The sequence below is a fragment of the Tamandua tetradactyla genome, chromosome 4 (genome assembly GCF_023851605.1).
Source record: "Tamandua tetradactyla isolate mTamTet1 chromosome 4, mTamTet1.pri, whole genome shotgun sequence".
Taxonomy (NCBI): domain Eukaryota; kingdom Metazoa; phylum Chordata; class Mammalia; order Pilosa; family Myrmecophagidae; genus Tamandua; species Tamandua tetradactyla.
The window spans coordinates 197,064,582-197,091,872 of NC_135330.1; the positions used below are offsets into that span (position 1 = coordinate 197,064,582).

At 44.6% G+C, this 27,291-nt stretch overlaps 1 protein-coding gene across 9 annotated transcripts in view; it reads left to right on the plus strand.

Moving 5' to 3' along the window:
* Positions 1-27,291, plus strand: part of FRY (FRY microtubule binding protein) — a 396,935-nt gene that overhangs the window by 298,672 nt on the left and 70,972 nt on the right. For all 9 annotated transcript variants that reach the window (XM_077158984.1, XM_077158986.1, XM_077158985.1 and 6 more), the window contains 8 exons: positions 654-764; positions 6,168-6,322; positions 12,976-13,075; positions 13,371-13,542; positions 17,735-17,988; positions 18,593-18,739; positions 20,680-20,845; positions 22,140-22,230. In XM_077158984.1, the coding sequence (XP_077015099.1) occupies positions 654-764; positions 6,168-6,322; positions 12,976-13,075; positions 13,371-13,542; positions 17,735-17,988; positions 18,593-18,739; positions 20,680-20,845; positions 22,140-22,230 (1,196 nt within the window). The remainder of the gene's footprint in view (positions 1-653; positions 765-6,167; positions 6,323-12,975; positions 13,076-13,370; positions 13,543-17,734; positions 17,989-18,592; positions 18,740-20,679; positions 20,846-22,139; positions 22,231-27,291) is intronic.

Here is a 27,291-nt window from a genome sequence, read left to right on the forward strand (position 1 = left end):
TCCAAATTTTTCATAGTTTGTCAGTTTAGTACATTAGTCAAACATTCATTTTCAAAGCAAAATCTGAAAAGTTATATTTATCTTATAGACAGCATTCTTTCACTTTAAATCATTAAAGAAAAGTTTATTTTGAATACCGTGAAAGGGTGATTTTATCTTGAATAACTTACTCTTTCATCATATGATTTGTTATAATCATAAAATTACATGTTCACGGGGGTGCAAGGGTAGTTCAGTGGTAGAATTCTCTCCTGCCATACAGGAGACCCAGATTCAATTCCCGGCCCATGCACTTCCCAAAAAATCAAACAAGCAAAACAAACAAACAAAAATTCAACAAATGGTGCTGCAATAACAGATACTCACATGGAAAAATAATGAAATGTGACCCTGCTGTACAGCATACAAAAAAAAAAAACCATGATCACAAAGCTGAGTTTGTGAGTTTTTAACGCCTATAAAAATTAGGCAAATTTTTGAGTCTGGCATTTTATACTGAATCTACTAAGGAACATTTCAAAAACTTGTGGGAAATAACTTCTTTCTAAGGATACCTGTCGTTTACAAGCCTAGTGTCATGTTTTGTGAAGTCGGTTAAATGTCGCGGGCTTCCTCCAGGCTTCCCCCCCAACTACCGCGTGTTGCTGTTGCAGGCTATGTCAGCGGTGCTGTGCTGTGGGCCCGTCTTTGACAACGTGGGTCTCTCCCCAGACGGCTACCTGTACAAGTGGCTCGACAACATTCTGGCTTGTCAGGATTTACGCGTAAGTGAAGACACATTGCTCCTGAATGTCTTTGCTGTTCTGCATTGTTCGCAGCACTGAGACATGCAAACGTGGCTCACAACCACCTTCCCTTCACGAATCTGCACTCAGGGTAGGTTTGCGTGTTGTCCGCATTGTCCTATGACATGTCAGCATCAGAAACACAGAAATAGCCACCAAAACTGTCGTTAGCTGATTCTTAAAGCGAGCCTTGATGAAATGCAAAAGATTGACAAGATACAGAGTATATTCTCTGTTTACAGTGGAACAAAGCTAGTGGTCAGTGATAAAAAGCTAACTAAGAAATACAGTTCTAGATAACCAGTGAGTCAGAGAACTAAGAATGGAAATTACAAAGCATTTTTAGCTGAAGAAGAATGAAAATACTACATACTAAATTTGTGAGCTACAAGTAAACCCATACTTATATAATAAGCATATATAAGAAGGAAAAAAGCTGATAATCCAGGACCTAAGCATCCATCTCAAAAAGTTAGAGCAAGAATAGCAAGCCAAACCCAAAGAAAGTAGAATGAAAAAAATAGTAACAAAGATAAGGGCACAAGTTAATGAAAGGCACAAACCAACTATGGAAAGGATCACCAAAACCAAAAGTTGATTTTTTAATAATGACCAGTAAAATTGATAAATCCATGGCAAGGCTGATCAAGAAATAAAATAGAGAGAGAAAAGGCACATGTAACCAATATATCAGCACTATAAAGGGGCCATTGCTACAGATCCTACGGACATTAAAAACAAAAGAGCCTGTGGATGCCTTTGTACCAACAGTCTTGAAAATTTAGGTAAAATAGACAGATTCCTGGAAAAACACAAGAAAAAAGGGAAATCTGAGTAGTTGTATAAGTAATAAAGAAATTGATTCTTTAATTTAAAAACATTCCCACAGTGAACACTTTAGGGCCAGCTGGTTTTATTGGTGAATTCTACCAAACATTTAAAGAGTAAATTGCATTTATACATTATGAATTTTTACAGAGAACAGATCAAGGGGAAATACTTCCCAGTATATTTTATAGGACAAGGACAGCTTCATACTAAAACCTGACGAGGATATAACAAGAAATACAATGAAAAGACCGTCTCATTCATCAGCATAGATGCAAAATTTTTAAACAAAATATTAGAAAATTGAATTCTATGATATATTTGAAAAGACAACTCATTATGACCAAGTTGAGTCTAGTCAAGAAATTCAAGGTTGATTTGATATTCATATATCCATCAGTTCATTAGCAAATTAACTATATTAAAGGAATGAAAAGCAAATATCATATGATCATTTTGATAAATGCATAAAAAGCATTTGATAAAATTCTAAATCCATTCCTGATAAAAATTTGTAGCGGGCGGGCCGCGGTGGCTCAGCGGGCAAAGTGCTTGCCTGCTATGCCGGAGGACCTCGGTTCGATTCCCGGCCCCAGCCCATGTAACAAAAACGGAGAAACAGAATACAATAAAACAAGAAAATGTTTAAAAATGTTTCCCTTTCTTCCTTCCTTCCTTCCTTCTATCCTTCCTTCCTTCTCTCTGTCTTTCCTTTAAAAAAAAAAAAAAAAAAAAAAAAAAAAATTTGTAGCAAAACTAAGAATAAAAAAGAACTTCCTTGATTTGATAAAGGGTACTTGAAAAATAAATACTCTACAGTAAACATCATATACTGAATATTGAAATGTTCCCTCTAAGATTAGAAAGAGCAAGCAAGGAAGCATATGGAATAAAAATAAATAATAGGGTGAACAAATGTTAAAATAAATTTAGTTTGAAATGCTAGTGATAAATGAAAGCGAGGGGGAAGGGGTATGGTAGGTATAATCTTTTTTTTCTGTTATCATTTTATTTCTTTTTCTGTTGTCTTTTTATTTCTTTTTCTAAATCGATGCAAATGTTCTAAGAAATGAATATGCAACTATGTGATGATATTAAGAATTATTGATTATATATGTAGAATGTAATGATATGTTAATGTTTTTGTTTGTTGTTAATTTTTTTAATTAATAAAAAAAAGCAAGGAAACCTACTTCCAGCCTTTCTATTCTACATCGTATATATTTTTATTAGGAAAGAAAAAATAGCATGTGATATATGGAATGAAAGGAAGAAATAAAACAAATTATCCATAGATGACACAACTGTGTATGTGAAAATCCAAAAGAATATATAAATATTGTGTTGGAATTAATAAGGTGAATTTAGCAAGTTTGCTGAAATGAAAAGTCAATAAAAAATGAATATTTCAATATAGCCACAATAAACAGAAAGCAAAATTATACCCTTTACAGTAAGCGTTAAAAAATTAAGAATTAGCATTAAATACCTAGGAATCAATCTAACCAAAAATATCCACAATGACTTTAATACAGAAATATATGAAGCATTAATGAGAAAAATTAAAGATCTAAATAAATGGAAAAATATATCATGTCTGAGAATTGGAAGATTCAATATTATAAAGATGCCAGTTCGCCACCAAAATGATTTCTAAAGAAAGTACAATCCCAGTCAAAATTCTATCGAGATATTTGTGGTAATTGACAAGTTTCTTCTAAAATGTATGTGGGAATGCAAAAGATCAAGAATAGCTAAGACGATTTTGAATAACATAAGCAAAGTGAGGAGATATATTTTACCAGAAATTGAAACTTATTGTAAACATATAGTAATTAAGACACTGTGGTGTTGGCCAAAAATAGATAGTTAAACTAATGGAACAGAGTAGACAGGCCAAAATATGACCCATGCACATATGGATACTTGATTTATCTCCAAAGTGGCGCTGCAGAGTTATGGGGAAAAGAAAGTCTTTTCAGTAAATGATTTGGGATCAAATGGATAGCTTATGTTTTTTTAAATGAGTGAAACCTGACTCCCTCCATGTACTATATGCAAAAATACACGACAGATGGACTGGGGATCTAAATGTAAAAGCTAAGATAGTAGAGCTTTCTAGAAAATGATACAGGAGAATATCTTCCTCCCTAGCGTTAGGGAAAGATATCCAGAACAGAGTGTAGAAATTATTAACCATAAAAAAGGACTAACTTAGACTTCTCTTCACCAAAATATACCATTAAGAGTATGAAGATGCTGGTTCAGTGGTAGAATGCTCACCTTCCGTGTGGGAGACCTGGGTTGGATTCCCAGACCATGCAGCAGAAAAAAAAAAAAAAGTATGAAGATACTTGCCATAGAGTGAGGGAAGATGTTTCAACACATAACTGACAAGGGCTCCTATCTAGAATACAGAAAGAGCCCTTTTCTAGAATATTTAAAGAATGCATACGTAAGTAAGACAAAGACAGACCCAATAGAAAAGTGGGCAACAGACATAAACAAGCCATTCACAAAAGAAGATATCTAAATGGCCGAGAAACGTAAGAAAAGACTCAGGCTCGTTAGTAATAAGGGAAATGGAAATTAAAGCCACATGAGGAAGAAAACATGTGCGCTCCGAACTTCCACCCACCGGAATGGCTAAGATGAAAAGGTGGGTGATGGCAAGTATTGAGGAGGCCATGGGGCAATGGGAGTGCTCGCAATTGTCATTGGAAATCAGAATGCCCACTTTGGAAAACTGGTTGTCATGATAGGTAGATAGATGGATAGATAAATAGATGGATGGATGGATGAGTGGATGGATAGATGGATGAACAGATGTATAGATGACAGATGGATGTATGTATGTATATGGATAGATGATAAATTGATGGATAGTTAGGGTGATATGGCAAATGTGGGAAAATGTTAAAATCGGAGGATCTGGGTAAATATTGTAGTTTTTTGTATGGGTTTGTATTATTTTTGTAACTGTCCCATATGTTTGAAAATATTTCAAACTAAAACATTTTAAATTGTTTTTTTGAGAAAAATTTTAAAAATTAGTGATGCAATCTGTTCAAGTTAAACATAGTATACCCTCCAACCCAGCAGTTTCACTCCTATGTACACATCCAGTGTGTGTATCAGAATACATGTACAAGAATAGTCAGTGCAGCATTAGGAAGTAAAAACTAGAAGTAACCCAAATGTCCATCAATAGTAGAGTGAGTAACTGTGGAAGAGCCATATATCAGAATACTCTGCGACACTGAAAACGCCTGGACGTAGCTGACTGTCACGGACATCACATTGAGTGAGAGGAATCAGACACAGAATCGTATACTATCTAGTCCCACCTTTAGCGAGCTCCAGACTAACAAGTGAAGGTAGAAGTCATGACAGTCGTCCCTTTGGGAGGAGACAGGAGAACCGATGAGGAGGGAGGTGTCCCACTGATGAACTAAATTGTGGTGCCTCCATTTAATGCTACACGAATTATGGATGTTCTTTCATGAATTGTGACAACGGCACCGCACTAATACAAGGCGTTAATAATTGGGTGGTATACGGGAACTCTATATTATATGCATGATTTTTCTGTAAACCTACAACTTCTAAGTAGAGGGAGGTTCAGTGGTAGAGTGCTTGCTTCCCATGAGGGAGACCTGGGTTCGATTCCCAGACCATGCACCACCATCACCCCCCCCCAAAAAAAGAGGGAGGCATCTGCGGTGCTGATACTCTGAAGTGCAATTGAAACGATCTCCTGTATATTTTAAGCTTCAATATAAAAGTTTCTACAGCACAATAAAAACTTACTAATTTTCTTTCAAGTCAAGCTAGCATTTTAATAAATGTTGTCTTTAAATCTCTTGCAAAATAGTATCATCAGGTTTTATCTGCTGCTAATTATTAACCATTCAATTACTGATATCATTCCCATCTGGGCCCAGACTACCCCTGGACAAATGGGCAAATGACCATGTAGTGTTTGTTTAGTGGCTTCAGGAATCATCAATTAATTACCCTATAAGTTCTATCAAGCATCATGGCTTTTTTCATATGAAAGGCTCTAAGATGAAAGAGTTGATTGTACTATACTTCTTTTTAAAAGATTGCCAGCTAAGTTTTACATGGTATATTTAGTAAACAAACCTCATAAATATATTCCCTCTGATTTTTTTACCTTAAAAGACTCTGCATACATAAAGAATTTCCTTTGATATATTTGATTGTTTTAATCAAGTAGATGCATTTTTCAGAAATGTTTGAAATGCAAAAATGAGACATTGTCAATAATGCCTTCTCTGCCTTTTGGGAGTTAAAAGTGAAGAATGAGTGGCCCTGTATAGCAGATTTACATACAGTCTAATTTAACTTGTACATTTCAGTTGCAACATTGCACCCTCCGGAAGAGGAGTACACGGCGTAAAAATTAATCAAAATTAATACTCAGTCTCCACTTTCATTTTACCCGATTTACACTGGCAAACCTTGATTTTATTTCTTTCCCTGGAATAGTCTTGATTAAATGTGACTAATTTATTTTCTCCGTGAATTCAGGTTCATCAGCTTGGCTGCGAAGTTGTCGTGTTACTCCTGGAACTTAATCCTGACCAAATAAACCTTTTTAACTGGGCGATTGACCGCTGCTACACAGGCTCCTACCAGCTTGCTTCTGGCTGTTTCAAAGCCATCGCCACTGTGTGCGGAAGCAGGTAGGAGTTTTGCAGAAGGAAGTTCATGGTCAGGGGGCACGGAGGCAGGGAGCTGACGGCTTTGCAGGGACCAGAGCCGAGTCGAGGCTCTGAGGCCTGGAATGGCCTAAACTTCCCCAGCAGGTAGATCACCACTCCCTGCAAGGTGACAGCTGTGTTGATTCTTCTCCTGCAACCAGGAGAGTGGTTTGTTGTGATAACACTCTTCTCATGAAATGCCTGGAAATTCACATATTGTGTTTATATACTTCAGTATTAGAGAAGCCTCTGAAAATGATAAATAATACACATGAAAGGAATTTCTAGAAATGTTTGTGGAGGTACGTTTTTAGGCCAATCTAAACCCAAGAAGTGATCTAAAAATCTTAGTGCCTCTTTGTCCAAAACTTCAAGAAGAAAGAAAAGAAAATATGTTTCTCTGGGGTTCCATAGAAGCACTTTTATAACCCCTGTCCTAAAATAGAATTTAATACACTGAAGTGACCCAGCACTGTAATGTTCTGAGTGAAACAATTAATACCACAGTTAAGATGGAAGTGTAAATGAAGATTCTCCAAATGGCATAAGTTATTCCCAAGAAAGAATTTATAAATTTGAAGAATTGAGAAAATTTAGCTTATGTTTATTTTGAAAAGTCTCAAATAGGCTGTCAATTTACATTTTAAATTAAATGTTGCATTTTCAATAGTAACTAAATGAAGGCAATTAAAGAGAATTGTTTTACAAATATACCTCACTAATGCAAAATATAATAATAGGGTGGTATATGGAACTCTATGTTTGATATGTTTTATACAGGATATTTGTATAAATCTACAACATCTCTAACAAAAAAATTAACAAGAAATAAAATAAGTTTTTTAAAAGTTAATTTTGTTTTAAATTCCAGCCTGTTAAGGTTCTAAGTTTAAGAGAACAGAATTTTAGAAGATGTCTAATTTTGATCAATCTAAAATGAACTCGCCAGCTATTTAAAGAGACAAGTTTTTTTTTTTAATTTTCAGATATTTTGATATTCTAAAAATAAACTTTTGTTCTAACAACCCTTTGATTTTAAAAAATGTATTTAGAATCTGTGAATTTGGGACTCTCTCTGGGACAAAAACAAGAGTGATGAAAGCTGCCCCCTTGCTGCCCTTCTCCCAGCAAACTTGTTTGAACACTGCTCTTCTCCAGTAAACTCCATTGCATGGCCATCCGGTAAACTATCACACCACATTCCTCTGAGTAAACACAGGTATTCTTCCTTAGGAAATACAAATAAGGGCTTCAATCTAGCCTCAGTTTCAATAAAATATCTCCAGTCAGAAAAATATTAGGTCATAAAACCCTCTATGCTTAAAGTAGGCTTTTTAAGGTGTCATCCTAAAATTAATATTTTGGATTCTTAGACAAATGCGTATTAATTTCTATTCGTGACACATCTGTTCTTAAGGAAGGGAAATAACCTGGGTGTATCATGCCTGAGGTCTCTCCCAGAGGTGCTGCCACCACCTCCAGCATTTTTCACCCCAGGGCACACTCAGAATGTAAAGTTTCAGCTCCTTTCCCCATAAATTCTCAGCCTGTGTCATCTAAACTCCACATTTGGTTCAGCCACCTTTGCACTTACGTTTCCAGTACATTTGTCCCAAAGCAATTCTGATGTTTTAGCTTAATCTCCATTTGCTCTCTTTAAAAAGTTTGCTTCTAAAAAGCAATTAAATATCTTATCTTATAGAATAATATGTTCCTGAAAAATCATAGATAAGCTGAATCATATTTTAAATGTCTCAAGTTCTCAGTTCAGTAATTCATGCAACAAATCATTTTCTACAGTGAAGAATTCTCATTGCAAAGCAAAAAATTACCTTCCAGTTTTCAAAGGGGATTCGTCATATTCTGAGCTTATTTCTAGTGGAATATAACGGTAATAAGCTGATCCAGTCACTAAAGAACAACTTATAATTGACAGCAAATACCTGTGAGATGGAACATATTTTAAAATGCTCTTAACTGTTTAAATTTTCTTTCTCTGGTTACAGAAGAATTAGCCACTTTTGGCTAATTAACATAGTGAACCCTAGAATCGTTAGCTGTGATAATGGAAAGGGGAAAAAAGTTGGTTTTTCACATTCTTCTTTTTGATTCCTTTTATTTCTGTGAAAGATAGTAAGACATCCTATCACTGGACTATTCCCTCCCAAGGTAACCTACTGAAGAATACATAGTATGGAACCATATAAAACAGACAGTTATGGTAGAGGCTCCTCCTGATAAATAGAATTTGAAAATAAATATTTATTTGAAATAAAACGATAATAGAAAGAAATAAAAATAAAAAATAAAAAAACTGTACCTCAGATGCAGCTTCATTCAGTGTTTTAACATAATTACATTACAATTAAGTAGTATTGCGCTGTCCATTTCTGAGTTTTTGTATCCAGTCCTGTTGCACAGTCTGTATCCCTTCAGCTCCAATTACCCATTATCTTACCCTATTTCTAACTCCTGATGGTCTCTGTTACCAATGACATATTCCAAGTTTATTCTCTAATGTTGGTTCACATCAGTGGGACCATACAGTATTTGTCCTTTAGTTTTTGGCTAGTCTCACTCAGCATAATGTTCTCTATGTTATTACATGCTTCATAAGTTTATTCTGTCTTAAAGCTGCATAATATTCCATCGTATGTATATACCACAGTTTGTATAGCCACTCGTCTGTTGATGGACATTTTGGCTGTTTCCATCTCTTTGCAATTGTAAATAATGCTGCTATAAACATTGGTGTGCAAATGTCCGTTTGTGTCTTTGCCCTTAAGTCCTCTGAGTAGATACCTAGCAATGGTATTGCTGGGTCGTATGGCAATTCTATATTCAGCTTTTTGAGGAACCGCCAAACTGCCTTCCACAGTGGTTGCACCATTTGACATTCCCACCAACAGTGGATAAGTGTGCCTCTTTCTCCGCATCCTCTCCAGCACTTGTCATTTTCGGTTTTGTTGATAATGGCCATTCTGGTGGGTGTGAGATGATATCTCATTGTGGTTTTGATTTGCATTTCTCTAATGGCCAGGGACATTGAGCATGTCTTCATGTGCCTTTTGGCCATTTGTATTTCCTCTTCTGAGAGGTGTCTGTTCAAATCTTTTTCCCATTTTGTAATTGGGTTGGCTGTCTTTTTGTTGTTGTTGAGTTGAACAATCTCTTTATAAATTCTGGATACTAGACCTTTATCTGATATGTCGTTTCCAAATATTGTCTCCCATTGTGTAGGCTGTCTTTCTACTTTCTTGATGAAGTTCTTTGATGCACAAAAGTGTTTAATTTTGAGGAGCTCCCATTTATTTCTTTCTTTCTTCAGTCCTCCTGCTTTAGGTTTAAGGTCCATAAAACCGCCTCCAATTCTAAGTTTCATAAGATATGTCCCTACATTTTCCTCTAACTGTTTTATGGTCTTAGACCTAATGTTTAGATCTTTGATCCATTTTGAGTTAACTTTTGTGTAGGGTGTGAGATATGGGTCCTCTTTCATTCTTTTGTAAATATTTATTTGAAATGCCAATGAAATAACTATCTAGGTTTCATTTTATTCCTCTCCAATGTTATCGTGCCCTTGTAATTCTTATTTCTCAAAGTCATGTAAACTAGTTTGGGTCCAATGTCGAAAAGACATTGATTTAAAGAAAAAAGCTAATCATAGCTTATTAAAATGAAACTTTAAATCTTCTGGATTTTTGTTGTGTGTGCATGTGTGTGAGTGACTGTGTGCATGTGTGTGTGTGAACGTGTTGGTCTGGAGTCAAAACTATAACTATCATTGGAATGTGGCTCAGGCATTCCTGAGGTAGCCGAGTCAGCCTGAGTAAGACCAGGGGAAGTGGGGATAAAAGGATAAAGGGATAGTAGAATTGACCATATTTATTTTGAGGGATTTTTCATAAAATACGTCTGTAAGTTTAATTAAAAAGCTATTAAATGCAGCTCAGTACTACAATTTAGCTTGCACACACACGCAAGAAAACCAAACCTCACTCTGCCAGGCGGATTCATCTCAAATGCCCTTTAGCTTCTGTGTGTGTTCTCAGAGTTACCCTGAGTTCTGTCACTAGCTCTCAGTAAGCCGGAACATCCCCAATTCTTCAAAAATCTCTGTTCATGATTGAGAAAAGAAATAGCGCTCTTTCTTATTAACTCTCAGAGCTGTGTCTGCCGCTCATATTTATTTGTCATTTGATTTTTGCTGGGTGACTACTTCCTTATCACTGTCTCTCTCCAGTAATTAAATACTGAAAGATGTAAGACTCAGTTCCCAAGCCAACTGTAAACATTTGAGTGTGGATGATTTATCTGTGATCTTTCGCTTACTTGAGATCGTTCTACTTTTCTCCTGCTCTGGATTTTTTTCATTTTCTTATTTGTGTTATTTCTTTCAAGAAGTTCCAAAGCTTAGTGTGACTTAAGCACCAAGCGTGATGCCCTAATTACGTGGTCAGGTGTGTGGTCCGCACACGAGGGATGCTTGTCTGCCCCGTGCCCACCTGCGCCCACGATGGCCCAGCAGTGTTTCTGTTCTTCTTTCATCAGGGGACGGTCACCAATTGCCCATCAGCCATGGCATCTTCATGCTTTATTAATGTAAAAATAAAAGTTCTAGAAAAGTAATCACTTAGGAGTGTGAATTAGTAAAACTATTTTGGAGGAAAATATGGTAGTATCTACCAAAATTTTGAATGTGCCCTTTGACCTTACATGACCTCTTCTAGGAATCTGTTCTTAAGAAATACTTGCATATCCAGTATTTGTGGCATTGTGATAGTGAAAACTTGAAAAATGGCTTAAATATCTACCAGTGCATGTCAAAGATAAGACTCCCCAGGACAGAGTCTGAGACAGAGATCCGACTGCAGGAAGTGTGTGGGGAGTGCCCTCGGTGTGGACACTGAGGGGACTGAAGGAGGTCGATGGGGTCCTCCTTTGCTGCTGGCACTGGCATGGCCTGGGCCGAAGCTGCTCTCCTTGGCAGAAGGCACTTTCCAGGGAGGGGCTGAGCTTGGAGCCGCCAGCTGCTGTTCCTTTAGCTGGAGGATTGAGGGTCTGGGCCTGAAAGGTGCTTCTGCTGGTGCACCATAATGCCTGCTTCCATGTGGCTCCCTGTGGCGTGGCCGCACCCAGGAACGCTGTGCAGATGGCTGAGGGAGGCTCCTTAAGTGAAAAAGCAAATCTCCAAACAGTGCGCCCAGATAAGAGAGTCACGTTTACGTTTAAAACCCTGTGTTGGGCAAGGGGTATTTAAATGCACATACTTGTATAAGTGCTTAGAAAATGACTGGAATACAGGAAATAGCCAACATAATTACCTAGACCTTAAAAAAGAACCCACAGGGAAAATCATATGCTTTTTATCTCCATCTTGTCTTCTGCTTTCTGAAGGTTGCCCCCAATAAATGCCAGTCACCCACTTGTACCCGTCTACCCATCACTAATTGCTCATTGCACCCAGTTTTCTGTCTGTGACTTCTTTTCCACCATAGATTATGCAATGAGCAGGTACCATGTTTGAATAGCATTACATGGCAAGAAAAACTGGACTGAGTCTTCATTGGCCATCCTGGTAAGGGCCACGTAGCCAGTTCTCCATGTGCCTATTCTCCCCTCGCCCTGCCCCACGTCACTTACCACATCCTGCTGGTGCTGTCACTTTGAGTGTTGTTCAGGTCTCTCCCCTCCTTTTCTGTCCCTTCCATGCCCTAACTCAAGCCCTCCTTGCTTCCCAGGTGGGTTGCTGCAGCAGCTTCTGCGCTTGGCCCCTGCAATCGCTTGTGCACCCAGCAGCTGGAGGGATTTTCTAACAGCGCTGCCATCACTCCCCTCCTTTGGTGGTTCTCCACAGCTCGTAGGGCAAAGTTCATAGGCTGGTCAACGTCTGACCCCACCTCCCACCCCTGCCCCAGCCCTTCCACCCCTCTACTTTTCTTTCATTCATCTGCACAGATCCTTTCCTTTTACTGAAGGCACCTTGCTGTTTCACTCCTACAAGCTCTCCAGCTCCCTCTGCCTGGAGCTCTCCCGGCTTCTGCTGCCTTCCACACCTGGCTGAGGTATTCCAGAACTTCCTCCCAAGCCCCAGCAGGCGTCCCTGCGCAGTCGCAGAGCCCCCAACCGCAGAGACCACCGTGTCCAGGCCGCATAGCTCGTCCCGCCAGCCACCCTCTAAGCTGCTGCGGGAAAGGCCCAGCCTTACTGACTCAGTGCCGTAGTACTTCACGCTGGCTCCTGGTATGCCTTCAGCGTGTAATAAATTAACATGGACTAGTGAAGATATTATGCCAGTGAGCTATTGAGAAATTCAGTAAATGTTTCCTCTTGTCTTTTTCACTTGTATTTGGTTCTCACTAAAATCTCTCATTAGCATCTATGTGCAGAAGATTGATTTTTGTGTTCTTTTATCCTGATGTGACAATCTTCAGTTTTCAACAAAAGAGAGTCATTTTCCTTCACCTGTTCATAAACGGCCCAAGAGGGAGGCAGCAGCAACAAAAAAGGCCAAAGCGGGGAGAGAATGTCGTTAGTATGTGCGGCTGAGGTCCATGAATCCCCTGCGAGAGCTGGGGATGTATCAGGACTGCCAGCCAGGCTGTCTTATAAATTGTGCTGTTTATTTCTTTTAGGAACTATCCCTTTGACATAGTGACATTGTTAAACCTCGTTCTGTTCAAGGCCTCTGACACCAACAGAGAGATTTATGAAATTTCTATGCAGCTCATGCAGGCATGTATCATTTACTTTAAAAAACTTCCACCCCTGGGCATGGAAAGTAGAAATGGTAGTTGGTCACTGATTTGCTGTTCATTCATTTGCATGTATTTATTTCTGTGCATCATTGGTCGATATGAACAGTGTGAAAACATTGCCTAATTTTCTGTAAATATAGGATATAACTGATACTTTTTAAAATATGTATAAATTAGTCTTGTTGCTACTAAACTTTGTCAAAGGTAAGTGCTCTCAAGGTAAGTGGCCGATATTTATTTTATACAATTTCTTCTTTCCTACCTCTTTTTAGATCCTCGAAGCAAAACTTTTTGTGTACTCGAAGAAAGTGGCCGAACAAAGACCTGGCAGTATTCTCTATGGAACACACGGCCCTCTGCCCCCCCTCTACAGTGTGTCGTTGACCCTCTTGTCTTGTGAACTGGCCAGGATGTACCCTGAGCTCACCCTTCCCCTCTTTTCAGGTACCAGGCAATATTAACAAAGACATAATGCAATCATTTCTGCCAATGTAAAAGTGATTTGCTTTTTTAAAACTCTAGTGTAATTTTTAAAAGTCAAAATTATTGATGCGAAACTTGTAGCTCAGAATTGCTTAGCTTGAACTAAGTCCAGTTTCATATAAAAGCACATTCTAGAATATCTTTTAAATGTCAAAATGGTTAACCTGTGCCCTCTGCTACATTAGATGTTCTATATGCATTTCGTTTTCATCTCATCTTTACAACCCCATTGGGGGGTATCCAAAGCAGCCCTGTTATAAGGTGATTAGAAATGAGTCTCTGGTGTCAGCCACCTGGCTCAAGCCCTGGCCCTGCTGTACACTATTTATTTGACCTTGGGCAGTCACAGAACCTCTGAACTCTGTTTCCTCATCTGTTATAATAGTAGTTGCCTCTTGGGTTGTGAGGGTTCAAATGAGCCAGTGAAAACCAAGCACTTGGCCCAGTCCTTGATGCAATTAGCTGTTCTAGCAGCCCTGCTTTACAGATGGGACACTCCAAGGCCTGGAGATGTAAAACCATCTGCTCAAGGCTACAGTTAGAACATGGCCAAGCCAGAATTCAATGTAAGTCTGTGTTCCTTCAAAACTAGTGCTATTAAATTGATACTCCTAAACCTATTTAAAAATCTCCTTTCCCAAAATTGTTTTCTACTTCCTCATGCAAGAACCCTCTATCCCATCCTTTCATCAGCATGCCAGGCCCTTTTGTTACAGTTGAACAAAGAATTGAAATTTTCAGAATAGACATGTAGTTGGGGGCACTGCAGGCCAGTGGAAGAGCCTATGCATTGGTGGAGAGGTATGAAATAGCAAGATATATTTGGAAGATGATCTAGAGGTCAGTTTGGCTAACATAGGCATGCAAGAAAGTTAGAAATGGTGATAGACAGACCAAGAGGTGGGGTCAACTCTTGGGAGGCTTTGCATTGCAGACTCAGGAGTTTGTAGGCTGGGTTTTCCCTGTTTGCCCCCTGAAGACCCCTCAGAGCCCTGGGAGCAGGGAGGCCAACCAGGCTGCTGAAGTTTAGAATCCTCTCTTGAGTTTTAAACAAGAAGAGGGAGTGGCAATATCAGAATGCATTAACACCGACGGCAACATGAAAGATGGATTAGAGAACATTAGATCTAGAGAAAGGACACCAGTCAAGAATAGTCCAAGGAGGAAATTACGGAGGCTGGTACTAGGCAGCCCGGTAGAACTCAGAGTCAGGAGATACTTGGGGCAGAGTCCACAGAGAGAGCGCCTGGTGTGATATTTGGGCAGTAGGTGGTGATAATCTCAATGAGGTGGCCACTGTGGGAGAAGAGGAGTTTAAAGGAGAAGCAGAGATCATGGGCTCAGCCAGGAAGATGGAGTGTCAGGCATCGGTCGGCCATCCCCATGTCTGCACACACCTGGACTCAAGAGAGGGTCAGCCACCAGCAACCCACTGAAGAATAAATAGGAGTAGAGCCCAGGGACCAGAGGCGCTCATGCATGGAGAGAGCATGGGTTGAACATAAGGTGCTGAACCAAGAGGACCTGGACACCCAGCTTTTGAGGATGGGCCAAGAAGAAGTAAGGGTACAGAGGAGAACGGAGCCTGTTCAGAGAAGGAGAGGCTCTGGGAGGCGGGCTTCATGGAAACCCAGAGGGGAAAAAGGATTTGGAAGGAGGAGTGAACAGTCCACAGTCTTGAATGGAGTGGGAAGATCCCAGAAGAAAAGGTCCAAAAACTACACTCTGGATTTCACAGTCGATTGTTAGGTGTTGATGGTTTCCATGGAGAGGGGAGCAGCAGAAGCCAGATTTCAGTGGCGTGGCTGAGAAAGAAGAAAAAATATTGGCTGGAGCTGCAAAGTGGGCTGCAGAGTCCAAGGAGGAGTGTTTAAGGACAAGAGATGTTAGCCAGATAAAGAAGTAGATGGGCGTGGGCAGGGGGGGACGAGGGAGATGGGCAAGCCCAGGGCAGGAGAGAAACATTAAAGCAAGTTTAAGAAGAAAAGAAGCTCATATAATGGGTTGTGAGCAGTTTCGACCTAAATTTTCTTCAAGAATTGACCTTTTGGCTCTTTTGATTTATGAAGAATAACTTTTTTTTTATTAACATGGAAAAGTGAGGCAGTTATAATAGGCCCCTAGCCCTTGGTTTTACTCCCTAGGCTTTATAATCCCTGTGGTGAACATTTCGTTGCCTGTAGTTTAGGGTGAACTAGGAAGATTGTTCAGGTCCCACGAAACATAAAGAACACCCCAGCGACATTGTTTCACATTTTATTTCACTGGTTTCTGAAGAGGTGATGGGGTATGTTGGCATGTCTGCAGCATTTGTTTCTCTCCCTTCAAAAATGCCTCCACAATCCAGACCCCAGTCTAGACGTGTGGGATACCCCAATGGAACCCACCCGCACTGAGCTTTTCAGTTCTAGCAGACAAGACACAATAAACATGACAGATAAGTAAATAATGTTACATGTTAGAAGGAGGTGATTGCTGTTAAAAATTTGAAGATTTTTATACCATTGTTAAAAGATAGGTGTTTTTAACAGCTGTTCTCCCTCTTCTTGGAATGGCCTTTTTTCCTCCAAAGTCCAAATTCTGTCTAAAGGACTTTTGATACTTTTTCCTCCATAAAATTGCCCCCAGTCTTGTAGTTTGTGGCCATTTTCCTCTGCCAAACCCCTGCAACACCCCCTTTGTGCCTTTCCCTGTCACCTGTCACTTCCTCCCTCATCCCAGTTACTTGTGGGCATAACCTGCATCCATCTCTTCACTGGGCAGGAGACGTGCCCTCAGTGACTCCTGGCCAACTCCGTAGCACCCCAGGGGTTTGCACTGGGAGTGTGCCCCTGTGTGAGTGCACACACAGGACTAAGAGCACGCACTGGGCTAAGTGCACACACCAGGCTAAGTGTATGCCCTGGGCTAAGTGCATGCAGTGGGCTAAGTATGCACCAGGCTAAGTGCATGCAGTGGGCTAAGTGTACGCACTGGGCTAAGTGCATGCATAGCACTAAGCGCACACCCTGGGCTAAGCGCATGCACCAGGCTAAGTGCACGCACTGGACTAAGTGCACACTCTGTTTCTTGAGGCTTGGATATGTGCTGTAATGTGCAGGATTTCAGCCATCCCACCCATGAGATTTAGAAGCAATTGTTTTGTTCGACAGTTGCAAAACAGCACCTCTGAGCACTGCCCGTTAATTGTGGAACAATATTAAATACATTTTTATTCTTCAAAATAAAAAAAAAAACTTTAACTTTAGGCAAAAGGCTAAAATCTATTAGTGCTACTCTTTTAGGGCTCCAGCAGTTTATCTTGGTGCCGCACCTGGCACCGCAGAGGTGCTCAGCAGCTGTGAGCGCTCTGAGTGACATTGCATGCTGTGCTGGACAAGCAAGTGCATCAGAATACGCTTCCCAGTTTCCCTTGGGATAAACAGTTTCTCCTCTAGATGTTAGAAATGGGAGATAACTTTAGTGCTTACATGTGTACATTAAGATGGGCTTTTATATTTACAGAAAACTTATTCTGATCATAAAAGTTAAATGCTGCAGGCATGAAGTAATGCAGGACACTATCAGAGAAAGTAACGGCAAACGGAATGGTTGAACATACAGTTTTACCTTTTTATACAACTATTTCCCAAAATAAAGCACAGAACTTAGTGCCCTTCCACAGACCAGTGTTTTGTGGCGTACGCCTTGTAAAACTTGTACCCTGAAAAGACAATCGCCATCATTAAGAATCCACTCACTGCTTGTTAGGAGCCTGCTGGGAGCAAGCATGCACTGCACAGATGATGCGTGTTGTGATTTTATGTTTTAATCCCCACAATAGCCCATATGGGGCCAAATCAGCCCACTTGACAGGCGAGGAAATTGAGGACACAAGCTCAGAGAACAGCTGGCTTCCCATGCAGCACGCATGTGCCAGAACCGGGCTGGAGCCCGTGTCCTGCTGATTCCGAGGCCCCTGTCTCTTCCACTCCCCTATGCCCTGGATTTGGACACCCCCTCCCCCACCTGCTGCCCCTACCCCAGCTGGGCTGGCCCCTCTGGGCCCTGCCATTCCTCAGCCTGGGGGGGAGGCTGTGCAGGAAACGCTTGGCTAAGGAAGGCGGTGTTCGTTCTCTGAGTTGCTGTGGACCTTTGCGTTTACTCTCTCTAGAGGTGAGCCAGCGGTTCCCCACAACGCACCCCAATGGCCGCCAGGTCATGCTTGCCTACCTGCTGCCCTGGCTGCACAACATCGAGCTGGTGGACAGCAGGCTCCTCCTCCCGGGCTCCAGCCCCAGCAGCCCCGAGGACGGAACCAAGGACCGGGAGGAAGTGACCACTTGCCCTGGGCTGAAGGGCAGTGGCTGGGGCTCCCCGGAAGCCACGTCCCTTGTCCTGAACAACCTCATGTACGTGACGGCCAAGGTACGCACGGAGGAGAGGCACCCACGGACACTGCGCTCCACACCCGAGAAAGCTCCCAGCTTCAGGGACCTGGGTGCATGTGGGGAAAGGGCGCCTGCAGCCAGGGAAGAGGGCGCCTGCAGCCAGGGAAAAGGGTGCTGCAGCCAGGGGAAAGGGTACTGCAGCCAGGGGAGAGGGTACCTGCAGCCAGGGGAGAGGGTACCTGCAGCCAGGGGAGAGGGTGCTGCAGCCAGGGGAGAGGGTACCTGCAGCCAGGGGAGAGGGCGCACACCTGGGGAAAGGGTGCTGCAGCCAGGGGAGAGGGCACTTACAGCCAGGGGAAAGGGTGCCTGCAGCCAGGGGAGGGGGCGCATGCCTGGAGAAAGGGTGCTGCTGCCAGGGGAGAGGGTGCCTGCAGCCAGGGCTGCGGAGCCCCACTTCCTGCTGGAGCGGGGCATGGCAAAGTGCTTGCCACTGACACGCACCTTCCCAATAAACCTCCCTGATCCTGTCTGATGATTTTGAAATAGTGGTGACACTTAGAGCACCATCGAATCAAGCGTTTCGCTTTCTTGCATTTCTCACATGCTTTTCCTGTACCTGTTCTTACTTCCTTTTATCACAGTACGGAGATGAAGTGCCCGGGCCAGAAATGGAAAATGCTTGGAATGCTCTTGCCAACAATGAGAAATGGAGCAACAACCTGAGAATTACCTTGCAGTTTCTCATCAGCCTGTGCGGGGTTAGCAGTGACACTGTTCTCTTACCCTATGTAAGTGCCTCTCAGCCCTTCCAAGGCGTCAGGTCTCTCAGTGGTTCCGTCTGCACTTGGCATGCAGAAGGCGCTCTGCTGCTTTCGTCCCTCTTGCTAATCCCGTGAGCTGTTGGTACATAGCAGTCCCCTACCTGCCCCTCCTACCCTTACCTGCCCCTGAGAGTCCGTTTCTGGTGTGCTGGTTCTGTCTCCTTCAGCCTCTGCTTTAAGCCTTCAGACACGGAACTTATGAATTGAGGAGCAGGTATTTTCTAACAATTGCCAAATGGCAACTTCTCTAAACATTAGCCTCTACATGGGAGACACTGAGGACTGCATAGAACATTACGTTATAACTAAGAAAAGCAGAGACCCCCATTCTTCTTTCTGGATGTAGGTATTAGAAGAGAGAAGTAAGTGGAGAGCAATCCACCTTGGAAGTCAGGGAGATTTAGTGTGTGTACTGAAGACTCCCACTTCTGTGCTGGCTGTGTTTTTGGAGAGGTTTTACGCTGCTGGCTTCCTGCAGCCGCCTGAGCTGCAGCTATGGGCTTCAGGTTCGACTCCGAGGTCTGCGGTGGTGCAGAACTTCAGCCCAGAGCTATTTTAAAATTTAAAACCATAAAAATAGCTAAGTCTTATTTGTTTCTAGGGGAAAAAAAGAATAGCAGGGGACTGGGTTCCTTTCTAAACAAAAAGAGTTAGCAGAGTTTTTCCCATGGTTTATACAGAGAGAGAATTCCTTCTTCAGGTGAGACCATAGATGCGGAGGTTTCAGTTTAGACATTGTAGCCCCAAAAGTAACTTCCACTCAACCATCAGAAAAGGTCTTGAGAACCACGCCCTGCCCCACGCAAACGTTACGGGCGTTCTGAGCCCGCGGCTGGTGGCCGGGCCACGTTAGCCAGCAGGGGCGTGAGGGTCAGATGGAGGCCCAGGTGAGGCCCGGATCGCAACCCAGGTGGAGGCTGGGTGGGGGGAGCCCGGGTGGGGGGAGCCCGGGTTGGGGGGCCCCGGGTGGAGGGGGCCCGGGTGGGGAGAGCCCGGGTGGGGGGAGCCCGGATGGGGGGTCCCCGGGTGGGAGGAGCCCGGGTGGAGGGGCCCCGGGTGGAGGGGCCCCGGGTGGGGGGAGCCCGGGTGGAGGGGGCCCGGGTGGGGGGGAGCCTGGGTGGGGGGGGGCCCGGGTGGGGGGAGCCCGGGTGGGCCTGGGTGGGGGGGGCCCGGGTGGAGGGGGCCCGGGTGGGGGGAGCCTGGGTGGGCCCGGGTGGAGGGGGCCCGGTGGGGGGAGCCCGGGTGGGGGGGCCCGGGTGGGGGGAGCCTGGGTGGGCCTGGGTGGAGGGGGCCCGGTGGGGGGAGCCCGGGTGGGGGGGCCCGGGTTGGGGGGGGGCCTGGGTGGAGGGGGCCCGGGTGGGGGGAGCCCGGGTGGGCCTGGGTGGAGGGGGCCCGGGTGAAGGGGCCCCGGGTGGGGGGAGCCTGGGTGGGCCTGGGTGGAGGGGGCCCGGGTGGGGGGAGCCCGGGTGGAGGGGGCCCGGGTGGGGGGAGCCTGGGTGGGCCCGGGTGGAGGGGGCCCGGTGGGGGGAGCACGGGTGGGGGGGCCCGGGTGGAGGGGGCCCGGGTGGGGGGGCCCGGATGGGGGGGGGCCCGGGTGGGGGGAGCCCGGGTGGGCCTGGGTGGAGGGGGCCCGGGTGGGGGGAGCCCGGGTGGAGGGGGCCCGGGTGGGGGGAGCCCGGGTGGAGGGGGCCCGGGTGGGGGGAGCCCGGGTGGGCCTGGGTGGAGGGGGCCCGGGTGGGGGGAGCCCGGGTGGAGGGGGCCCGGGTGGGGGGAGCCCGGGTGGGGGTGGCCTGGGTGGGGTGGGCCCTGGTGGAGCCCCCCACGCACACTGCGGCCTGCGCCCCGCCCTGTCCCTGGCTGCATGCCTTCGGCCCTGGCACGCGCCCCCCGTCCTTGGCTCTCCGCAGATCAAGAAGGTGGCCATCTACCTGTGCCGCAACAACACCATCCAGACCATGGAGGAGCTGCTGTTCGAGCTGCAGCAGACGGAGCCCGTGAACCCAGCCGTGCAGCACTGCGACAACCCGCCCTTCTACCGCCTGGCAGCCGGCAGGGCCCCCGCCCACACCTCAGGTGGGGCCGTGCCCCAAGGGGGGCCAGGGCTCGGGCCCCTCCCTTTTCCTTGGTCCTTTGGGTGTAGTTACTGAAGGGGTGACAAGGCAGTGGGTGTCCGCACGTGGGGACACACGGCTGGGGAGGATGCCGCCCGACGCGGGCGACACAGGGGCCGTGGCAGGCGGCCTGCCAAGGGGAGACCCTGCCTCAGGAAGCCGTATGTCACGTGGCTCCATCCACATGAAAAGACCAGAAGGGACAGACGGAGAGACTGACATACATTAGTGGTTGCCCAGGGTTGTCGGGGTGGGAGGGCGGGAATTAGGGGGATTACTGCTAAGGGGTGCAGGATTCTTTCTGAGATGATGATGATGTTCTAAAATTGATTGTTAGGATGGCTTCACAACTCTGAATTTAAATTTAGACAAACTTTCAAAACTTAGTTGCCTAAAACAGCAATAGGCGTTTCTTATCTCAAAAGAGAGAGACTTGATTAGAGGCCGTCTGGCTGGAGGAAAGCTGACCGAGGCTCTTAGGACGTTGTCAGATTAACAGAATGATTTTGTGGGACAACCAGGACTCACTGGCCCATCCCCCAGGCCGGGGCCTTCGCCTTCAGGCCTGGCCCGCACGGCGCTTGGTCACGCAGCTCGGCTCTGCGTCCTTTCTTCTGTCCCTGGGATTCTCGTGGCTAACCCTCTCCAGGCTGAGTAAGATACTGCCCCACAGTCCTATCACTTTCAAACATTTGGCCCCTGAGCTTGCTATCATGAGATTCATACTATCCTCCTCAAATTCCTTGAAGCTAGCGTCCCTCCTGTTTACCTAAGATTGTAACTGCCTCCACTTTCTCCCACCTCTGGGCTCTCATCCCCTCTCTCTGCGCCGACATGGCTGCCAGGGAAGCATTCTTAAAGAGAAGCAGTAGCCTGAGCTCAGGAGCTCTGGGCCCTGGGCTCTGTTCACTAGCAGCAGAGTGCTGCCCCCGGACATAGAAATGCTAAGGCAGCCCCCACCACTGGCCGGGCCAGCAAGCTCCTAGCCCACGTGGGCAGGAGGAGAGAGCCCCGGGAATGCTGAGGAATTTGGTTCGGCGGTCACAGAGGTCTGTGACTCTCCCACTTCGGTGGTGTGGGCTTGGGGGGTTGTTCCCAATGTCTGAGGTTTTGCAGAAGATGTGAGGAATCTTTCCGGCCCCGGGGTTTTATAGGAAATCCTTTCCTCAATGACTTGAGATGTGAGCCAGACTCCTGAGCCTGCCTCCTGAGCCTGCCTCTTTTTCTAAGTGTTTTTCTTCTAATCGCAAACACAGGGACCACCTCCAGCAGCGACACTGTGGTTGCTGGGCAGGATAGTTTCCCTGACGCCGAAGAGAGCAAGATATTGAAAGAATCTGATGAGAGGTTAGTGCTCAGATTTGGCTTAATATTCACTGTCTCTTTCAGCAGCAGTCTGTACAAAGGCATGAACAAAATGTGTGGGTTTTCATACATTTCACATAGACACTAAAACCCTCCTTTTTTTTCTAGAAACACAGACTGACTTTCTGACTCTGCTTTGTGTATCCCTAAAGATAACAATTTCTTCCTGAGAAAGCAGAGAAGAGAAAGATACAGAGGGTCCTGGTAGCTGAGTTCCACTGACCCAAGCTCCATAAAAACCACTACTAGGCACAACCATCTAGAATCAGGGGAAATTTCCACATGAAATGTTCTTCTGATTGTTAAGTAATTTCTCAGTGGTAGAGTAGATGTCTTGAGGTGAGTCTTCTGAAGCATCATCATTCTTACTTTTCTCTTACCTTGTCACTACTCAGTCAACCAAGAACATCAAGTTCTCCTCCCAAAAGAAGTCTCCATTTCCTTCGGCCTAGTTCTTTAATGATAATATCTCTCTAGCCCTCTCATTGCCTGTGAACTTCTCAGAAGTAAATAGAGTCTGGATCACCATGTCTGCAGGTGTGAAGGACAGGGGGACAGTCCGGGAATGCTAAACACAGCTCAAATTCAAAAAAACTTAGGATGAGCCTCATGGTGGTAAAAGCTCCTTTGGTTGAGCATTTCCTAATGAAAATGAATGGGGTGTCCTTTCACTTAAGAAATTAGTAATGAGGATGAGACACTCACAAACTCATACTGCAGAAAATTTAATGGGTCAGATAATGAAAATAGTCACCTGGCCAAAATGCCCAGGGGCCCTCTGCCCGGCCTCAGGATGCCCCCATCAGCCCTAGAAGATGGCAGGGGCTGCAGAGAGGTTTTTGGCAGCAGACGGGCACCACTGGAGCTCTGCAGACTCGTTATGCAGGTGCCTGTGGAAGCCCCTGATGCACTGCAGAGCCATGAGACGGGCTCCCTGTCCACAGGGCTTTCCTTTAGCCACACACCCGCACCCAGGGGATCCAAAACTGTAAGCTGTGTCCGCTAAGGCCCTTTAGTCAAGACCTCTCTTTCTTTCTTTGTCAGAAACTTATAAAGGTCTTCATAATCCATGCATCAGTGATAGCACAAGGTTATACTTAGCATGTTCCTCTTTTAAAGACATATTTTCTGGTACCTTCTTTGAAATACCACCTTATGGTAAAATCCCATTACTCCTCTGAAGATATGTCTACTTTCTGGCTGGACTGTAATATTTTTGCTCATTTATTGTCTACTCTGCATTCCCCATCATTTATTATTTGGGGTCAAAAATGATATATTTCTATACGTTAGCATAACATTACAAAGGCCTCATTAGGACCAGAGTTCAGAGGTCCTTCCTAAGTTTTAGTGGTGGCCTTAGGAATAAGAAGCCACATATCTCTATAACTTCAAGATCCTGAGACTATCTTTAAAAAAGGCTTCATTGTTTAGCTCTTCTCCTCTTCTGCCGTTTCTGTTTTGGCCATTGGAAAGCCTGATGCAATCATCGTCCCACCTTTTTTGCACATGTGCATACACGTCAGCTCCTTTTACACTGACCATACCTGTGTATGGAGAGATTGGTTGATCACACTCATATACCTGTATATGCGCACAAATATGTATTATGATTCTATCCCAAAGTGTGCCACTAATCCCATTGATCCTTTACTTAGCTACACTGCCTCTGTGGCTGTATTGTGTCTTTTCTACAATCATAGGCTGTGCCCTTGGGCTCCAGTGCCTTTTTCCTCTTTAATCTGCTTATCACACACACACACACACCCCTCCATTCTTGCAGTCCCTCTCATGTTGATTTATGGGAACATGTGGACACATCTGTCTCAACGACTAGATTTGAGCTCTTGGGGAGCAGAGGCCACACCTCTCACACATCTTTCCATCCTCAGCGATTCGCCTGTGCTGCACATAGTCAGCATTTTTAAAATGTTTATTCAATGAGTGAATGAGAGTAGGAGAAGCATAGCCGACCAAAGCCAGATGTGCGTGCGAAGGCTGTGCAGTCCACCCTGCCCCTGCCCTCTTGCTAACCTGTTGCAGAAGACAGGTGTTCAGTGGTAGACAGAGTCCACTGAGGGACAGAGTCCGGGAGCACTGCTCAGCCACTGCGCTGCCCAGCTCCTGAGCATCCTGCATTTTCAGGATGCACCGCTGGGCTGCAGGGGCCGCCATGGGGCTGTGCAACACGGCAGCCCTGGCACCGTGCTCTTTACCACTGCATTCACCGTTATGAGTAACTCAGTGGTTAACAATACCACACCTACCACCAAACACCCACACAGCGAATAGTCACAAGCCATTACAACAAGGGTGAAAAGTAAGAGCAGGCTAAGAGAGGAAGGGCGGTGGTGTCCAACGTTGCAAGGGAAACTACTGCAAGCTCACGTGAGGCCTGACCCTGAGTTCCCCAACAGCCAAAGTAAAAACAGAAACACAGGGTGGTCACGGTGGCTCAGCAGGAAGAGTTTCCACCTGCCATGCCGGAGACCCGGGTTTGTCTGCCCATGCAAACAAAAAAAACATAGAAACACAATGAGCTTTAAAACTCTCCATGTGTTCAGTATTTTTTAAAAGCGATTCATTGGAAGCTGCTAACAAAAAGTAGCCCTAAACCCTTAGAAAGATTTACCATGAAGTTTTTTTTTTAATTTAATAACATAATAAACATGTATTTTTATAAAAATCGTAGTTTATAACAGTTTTCAAAAATATGTGGGGAAAAAATCTTCATAAGACTTCCTTAATAAAAGCCTATTTTGTACATTTGCAGTATACTGCTTATAAATTTATGCATTTGCAGATCCATGAGAAGTTTTTCCATGGGGCACTAAAGCAATAAACTTCAGCTGTGTACATTTCTGGAGATCTACGCTGACACAGGAATAGAGATCAAACAATCTACAGACAGTTGCATAAATCTTAATTTGAGCCAAATCAGCAAGAAAAACCTGATGGGAAACAGCCCATCTTTCTAGTTTTTCTCTTATCAGAATTACTTTCATGATCTATTTCTTAAAACCCGTACCTTTGACATGAAAACAATATCCGGCCTACTTAATCCTTGAAATTCCTCCAGGGCTCCGACCCAAAATTATTTTCTTCAACCCCAGAAAGCAAAGGGAACATAGCAGGGTTTACTGCCGGAAGCCACGTTTGACTTCTCTTGGCCAGTGTACACCCTGCACTGAGCTCTCTGTCTGCACCAGAGCCGGGAGACCATCCGGGAGGGGCTCGCTGCCTCTCCTGGGCCTAACTAGCTCCCCTGAGACCTGTCGCAGGAAGGAGGAGAGCTGCGCTGCCTCCCTTCTGTGATTCCTCCCGCCTGGGCCCTGAGCGTGTTTCAGGGCCCTGAGAGCCGTGCACGCCTCCCATGTCGGTCACCCAGCTTTCCTTCCTTGCTGAATGGTGTCTGGGCTCAGCAAGTGTTGTTTATAATTTTGCATTCATCAGCATAAATATCACTGAGGAACTTCTTCAGAAGCTAACGGAGTTGTCACTTTCCTAATAATGTCTTAAGTGGCACTCTGATTTAGACTTTACGTGGCCAGATTTCTATGAAACTAAGCACATGTCCCACATATTTTGTTTTGTGAACTCACAACTGTCTAAAGTACAGAGTTACTGGAGGTAAAAAAATAAAAAAAAAAAAGCCACTAAAATATCTAAGAAGGGAATAAAACCAGTCATTGGAGTCTATCACTTTTCTATAATTTAGCAAATCTGAATCACTGATGCCGTGTTCTGAGGGTATTCGCCTGGGACAAGGTGAGCATCGTCACGGCACATCCAGTACTTTTCCTGAAACATCGTGCTCTCTCCATGCACTGGGGAAGGCCACCACGCCCTGTCAGTTAGGTCAGAATACCCAGTCAGTAACTGCCTCAGTTTTGCCAACCTGCCACCACAAACACCACACACTGGTTTTGGCTTAAGCAGCAGGAATGCATTTGCTCAGGGGCTCAAGGGCGGGAGGTTTGCTTCCTCGGGGGTTACGTCCTCTGACTGACAGCAGTCTTTGGGTTCCTTGGCTTCTCTGTCACATGACAATGCCCATGGCAGCACCTTCTCCTTTCTCTTCCCTCCAGCGGCTTCTTCCTGACTGCTGTTCCCTCTGCTTGTAATCCAGATAAGGCCACCCTCATTCAGCTGGGCCACCTGTAAACTGGAAATAACACATTCGAGAGCCTGTTTGCAGTGGCCTAGCACCCACTGGAATGCAGACCAAGGCCAGATGTGTCTAAATCAGGCCATGTAATCCAGTCCACCTCGGGAATGGAGAACACACTTCCTCTGAACTGACTCTTCCAGATCCTTCTAGGGAGTCTTAGTTCTTTGCTTTGGTTGCAAATACATGAAATAGATAAAATTTGCTATGTATCATTCTATGTAAAATAAATGTAAACGTACTAGCTCACTCCCCTTTAGCCCTGCCTCTTTGGATGATAAATAAGCTATTGATATGAAAGCCTCAGTTTCTCTGAAGAGCCTGAGTGTTCTAGCAGCCCGAGGTAGGTGTATCGCAGCTAATACTTCATCGTTGTATGGTGTTTTGAAGACACTTTTGCATCATTTCTTTTGATCCCATGCCAACTCCAATGAAATAAATGAAGGATTGTTTCATTTTGGCAGTGAAGAACAGGATCCCCAGGGATGACTTGGTCTCAATCACAGAGCCACCGAGAGCTCAGTCCTCAAGCCCTAGAAAATCCCTACCCGCCACCGAGCCACTCTGTAACATGGGACAATTTAGCCTTGCTCAGCCTCAGTTTCCACATTTGTGAAATGAAGAAAATGATGCCCATCTCAAAGATGAGTGAGGGAGGTGAAATGAGGGAAGTTTGGGAAATTTCTGGTCATCAACCTCTGCTGCTTGGTCACCTCTTAATGCCCCACAGCAGAGCCCACGCAGCAGTGTCCCTCTGGATATATTGCTTCAGAACTAATATATTTTCCCCAAAACCCACAGAGTACTTAAGGGAAATTTTAGCTGGTGAAGCCCAAGATTGAATGAAGCCCAGAAGTTAAATGACGTGGCATGTG